The sequence below is a fragment of the Quercus robur genome, chromosome 2 (genome assembly GCF_932294415.1).
Source record: "Quercus robur chromosome 2, dhQueRobu3.1, whole genome shotgun sequence".
Classification (NCBI taxonomy): domain Eukaryota; kingdom Viridiplantae; phylum Streptophyta; class Magnoliopsida; order Fagales; family Fagaceae; genus Quercus; species Quercus robur.
Genome location: NC_065535.1, coordinates 37,018,515 through 37,023,720, shown reverse-complemented (window position 1 = coordinate 37,023,720; position 5,206 = coordinate 37,018,515). Strand labels below are relative to the sequence as shown.

The 5,206-nt window shown below is 36.7% G+C and overlaps 1 protein-coding gene across 1 annotated transcript; it reads left to right on the top strand.

The window, feature by feature from the left end:
• Positions 1-875: 875 nt before the first annotated feature.
• Positions 876-4,868, top strand: LOC126713558 (NAC domain-containing protein 17-like). The gene is made up of 5 exons (XM_050413315.1): positions 876-1,321; positions 2,164-2,441; positions 2,534-2,827; positions 3,384-3,960; positions 4,276-4,868. The coding sequence occupies exons 1-5, from the start codon at positions 1,141-1,143 to the stop codon at positions 4,701-4,703; spliced, it is 1,758 nt and encodes a 585-aa protein (XP_050269272.1). The 5' UTR covers positions 876-1,140; the 3' UTR covers positions 4,704-4,868.
• Positions 4,869-5,206: the final 338 nt, after the last annotated feature.

Below are 5,206 nucleotides of genomic sequence, written 5' to 3'. Positions count from 1 at the left end.
ATGCAAGAAAGCTACCTTTTCAGCCGCATTAATGTGGAGAAGACAGGCGAACAGTATTACATTGGCCAGTGCAACTCACAGAAGGATAAGGGAGATGTCCGATGGGACAGACACTCAAGTGAAGGTCCAGATGGCTAACAAGTGTAAGGTCCTTATCAATTCAAGGAGACTATATAAGAGAAGGAGATCCCCATGTAGAAGGGATCAGAGAATTAAGAAAAAGAGAGAGAGAGAGAAAGGTGAAAGAACTCTGTAGTCTGTAAAACAGAGCAAGAGGTGTACTTATACGTCTCTTCGGACCGATATCCCATTAAACGTAAATGGAATATTCTCACGTTCAACATGTTGCATGGCGTACATCTAACTGACGTTCACTTCGTCTAGTCCTTGCTCTGTAATCCATTCTTTATAAATTCATTGTCTGGGGACTTTTGGCCCAGAACCACTTACTTGCTGGGCCTGGGCCCTAAAAACCGCCCCTACATATATATATATATATATATATAATTTGTAGGCTCTGAATCTTTTGATTCCTTTCAATAGTTATAGTCATGAATATATTTTTGATTCTTTGTATATATTGTTTTGTTTTGTTTAGTCGTCTAATTCTTTAATATTTTTTGGTCTTTCAGAAGTTTTAAAATTTGATTTTTTGAGCTATTTTTTTGCAGTTAAATTTTTTTGTAAACTATTACACATTCAAGTAATAACTTATTCATGCAATAGTGTAATTTTTTAATCAATTTAAAATTTTGTAAAATTATTTTAGTTTAGCTCACAAATAAGTAGGTTTTTGTGCCTACCATGAGTTAACAAGTAATATATAATATTAAAAAAATACAATTTTCCAATTCCTTCTCGTTCAAGGAAACTTCCCAGAGTCACATAAAAATACGCCTCTCCCAGTCGTTTGTTTGACTACGCCACCACTCCGCAAGCCCAATCACTCTTCTTCTGTCTGTGTCTCTCACTCTCAACCCTTGCTAGGGTTTGAACTTTCAATCTTCACCAAACCACACAACCCTCTCAATCCTATCATGTAGATTTACTTTTCTTTCTCTCTTTCTCTCTCTTTCCTGAGATCCCAAATTTTCAACCCCCTTTTGATTTTTGATCAGAAAACAGAGAATAGAGAAATCGATGACTGTGCAATCAGAGTCTTGTATGGGTGACGATGGATGGCCACCTGGGTTTCGGTTCCACCCGACAGACGAGGAGCTTGTTCTGTACTATCTGAAGAGGAGGATTTGTCGGAGGAAGCTCAAGCTTGATATCATCGCTGAGGTCGATGTGTACAAATGGGACCCTGAAGAATTGCCTGGTAATAAAAGCCTTTTCTTTTCTCCTTTTTGGGTTTTTGGGGAACGTTGACTTGGTTTGTTTGGTTGTTTGATTGTTGGGTTTGAAGTCAAGCCTTTGTTTGGTTGTTGATTATGGTTGGAACTAATCTGGGTTTGATTAAAAAAATTGGATCTTTGTTAATAATTCTTGTAAATTTTGTTTGATTGCTTAGGATTTTATATGGGTTTCGGTTGAAGTATGGATTTTTGTTGAATTTGATTCGAACTGTATTTATATAAATATAATAATTTTAATAATTAGAATAACCAAGGTACTGAAAATTAGTTTTTAGTTTATGGGTTTTCTTTTAACATGAGGTATGATATTTGGTTGTCTGGAATTGTTAGAAGATCTTTTTATTTGTTTTTGTTATGTGTAGAATTGCTTTAAATGCAAGGCTTATCGTTTCATTGATGGGATTATTTTAGCGGAAAATTAGTTAGGGTTTATAGACATTAGTATTGTTGTATCGTTTTCTAGTTAAATGTCAAAAATCTAATTTGGTTGTTCGGATTAGCAGTAAAGGGATTTATTTATATGATATTGTTTAGGGTAAATGGGTAATGCTATAGTTTAGTTTAACATCACAGACATATCTGTTCTTTGGCATACCAAACTATTTTTCGGTTCTGGTTTTGATGGGTGGGATCAGTTGCCCAGTTGCTTGTGGTTTTACTGGCTAGAGGCGAGTCTAAAGGGCTCTTCTTTAGAAAGGATCCCTAAGTTAATTAAAAAAAAGAGCTTTGTTGGTTTTAAGTTTTAACCACTCTCTATGCTTGTTTCGAATTTTGGTTTTCCTAACAAAGTGAACATGAAATGCAGGGCAATCTATTCTAAAATCTGGAGATAGGCAATGGTTCTATTTCACTCCTAGAGATAGGAAGTATCCTAATGGAGGAAGGTCAAACAGGGCTACCAGACATGGGTATTGGAAAGCAACAGGAAAGGACCGTAACATTATGTGCAATTCTAGGACAGTTGGAGTGAAAAAGACCCTGGTTTTTTATAGAGGGCGTGCACCTCATGGGGAACGCACTGACTGGGTCATGCATGAGTATACATTGGACGAGGAGGAGCTTAAGAGATGCCAGAATGTTCAGGTATTGCCTTGAGTAACATAGTGTTGATCACTTGATTGCTTTCTACTGTTTTAGCTGTTGTGTGCTGAAATTTGCTGCTTTTTATGTCTCAGGATTATTATGCACTCTACAAGCTTTACAAAAAAAGTGGACCTGGTCCTAAAAATGGTGAGCAATATGGGGCACCATTTAAAGAAGAAGAGTGGGATGATGTTGAATGCCCAGATTTTAACAACTCTGTTGATAGGGATATTTCGGTGAAGCAACTCAATGAGGTTACGTCTGTCACTAATGTGAGAGCCAATGGTCAAGTATTTGATGGATTTGAGGAGTTCATGAGGCAAATTGCTGATGATCCTGTGCTGGAACACCCACAACTCGGCGATTGTGCTCTCACTCTATCTCAGGTTGGTGATCTATCCTAATTTTCTCTTTCTACAATCTCTCTGCTGTAGTATTTTTTTCTCCCCTATACTTTCCCCCCTCCCCTCCAAAAATAAAAAACCACAAGATGGCATAACTACTTGATAGTGATATCAATGCTTGATTTCATATGCTGACATGGAAACTTTTCACACAGTGAGTTGCAGCTGATTTTTATGAAATAAGGTCCAAGTGGTAAATGTATCTATTTGGCCTACATAGTAAAAATGCTAGAATTTGTTCTATAATGCAGAATGTGTCAGAGCTCAACTTTTTCCACTGGTATTATTTATTGTCTCATATATGAAGAAACTTGTCTAGAATATTTTTTGAACGAGAAGCAATTTCATATTTCCTTGTTGTATGTTTGTATTCTGTGGCCAATGGTCTCTGGACCAATGGCATCTTGTTGCACTATGAACAAGGGGGTGGAGGGTTATGTCATGGGTTCAATGCTTTGAGTTATAATACTAATTCTGTATTGTGTCAGATTAAATATTAGGGAACACAGATATTGATTATTATAATTTTATCATATAGGTTGTTGGTGAGGAAGAAACACAGAGTACCATGGTGGATCCAGCCTCTACTGAAGTTATGAATGCCGTACCTGTTGGAGTGCTGCACCCAAGTGGTCAGCTGTATGATGTGCAGCCCAGCTTTGGCCTTACACAGTCAGCTACTTCGCAATTGCAATTGTATGAGTCACCTGAGGTCTTGTCTGCTCCCAATCTTCATGGACATGAACCTTTCATAATACATGAGGAGGACTTCCTGGAAATCGATGATCTCATTGGTCCTGAGCCTAGTTTTTCAAATGACAGAGCTGTGGAGAACTTGCAGTTCGAGAACAGGAATGGTGATGGATTAAGTGAGTTTGAAGTGTTCCATGATGCTGCCTTCTTTCTTCATGACATGGGGCCAATTGATCAGGCAACAGTGGCAGATCCATATATAAATACCCTTGAGAATAATACGGTAACCCAGTTTGATTATCAGTTGCAACCCAATCTTGATGGTGCAGGTCAGAATAACGATCAGCTTTGGGCACTTGATGAAAGAAGAAACTTATATACTTCAGCAGAATCAGATCTGGGTTATTTTCCTACACCCTCAGGTAAATAAATTTTCACAGATTCAGTGTTCATTTGGCCATCCAGGCTGAGCTTCTGTTCAAATGGATGGTTTTGGTTGACATGCCATAGTCGTCATGAATCGATGTGAAAATTGGAAAGCTAGCTTCAAGGGCTCTTAACTTTATTGAATTAGTGTTTGCAATGTATAATCTTCTGATTAATTTTTCCTGTTCACTTTTGCAACAAAAAAAGGCAAAAAAAAGAAAGAAAAAAGAAAAAGAAAAAAAAACTCAAGTTTGAGCGTCAATGTTCTGTGGTAGACATTTGTTAAATTGGTGGTTTTTGTTCATGCGTAGGTGTCGGGTATGAATCTACAAATTATCATACCCAAGCAAATCAGAATGAAAATGGCAATGAGGATGTTGGTGCATACACAAATTATCCCATCCACGCAAATCAGAATGAAAATGGCAATGAGGATGTTGGTGCTGCAAGTCGGTTCTCTTCTGCATTATGGTCATTTGTGGAATCAATACCCACTACCCCTGCATCTGCTTCAGAGAATGCATTGGTGAATCGGGCTTTTGAGCGAATGTCTAGCTTTAGTAGGGTAAGAATGAATGTCAAAAATACAAATGTTTCTGTTGGAAATGGTGCTGAATCTAATAAGAGGGCAGGCAGAAGCAAGGGATTATTTTTTATTTCAGTTATTGGAGTGCTCTGTGCTATGTTGTGGGTGCTGATTGGAAATGTGAGACTATGGGGAAGATGCATGTCTTCATGAATATGTAAATGGGAGATTTTTCTGCCTATTTTCCTCGTCACTGCTAGAAGTAGTAATATATTGCTCTACACATTGTGAAAACAAGGATTTCAATCTTCTCTTAATTTTGATGTAAAGGGTGACCTGTTTCTTAAAATGGAAAATATCTAGAATTTTTGTTGATAATGACAAAGTAAATATATCTAGAAATGAGCTGAGCCTACTCTGCAAAATAATAGAAATTAATTTATAACTCACCCACCCACTCACTCACATTCTAATCTTTGGTACAAGCATAGTCTTGTTTGTTTTTGTTTTTGTTTTTTGGCTTTAAAAGATATTTAGGATAAATTACAATTTTTTCTTATTATATACACTATATTTTGATTTGATTTTTAACTTTTTAATTGGATCAATTCAGTCCTTAATCTTTCAGTATTATCTTAATTTAGTCATTGCCGTTATCTTTTGGATGAAAATTGATGACGTGTTTAATGGCCAAAATAAAAAATTAGCTTCTATTG

Coding starts and splice junctions, on each gene's coding strand:
- LOC126713558 (XM_050413315.1), top strand. CDS start 1,141: ATGACTGTGCAATCAGAGTCTTGTATGGGTGACGATGGATGGCCACCT. Junction 1,322..2,163: donor GGACCCTGAAGAATTGCCTG/GTAATAAAAGCC, acceptor CATGAAATGCAG/GGCAATCTATTCTAAAATCT. Junction 2,442..2,533: donor AGAGATGCCAGAATGTTCAG/GTATTGCCTTGA, acceptor TTTATGTCTCAG/GATTATTATGCACTCTACAA.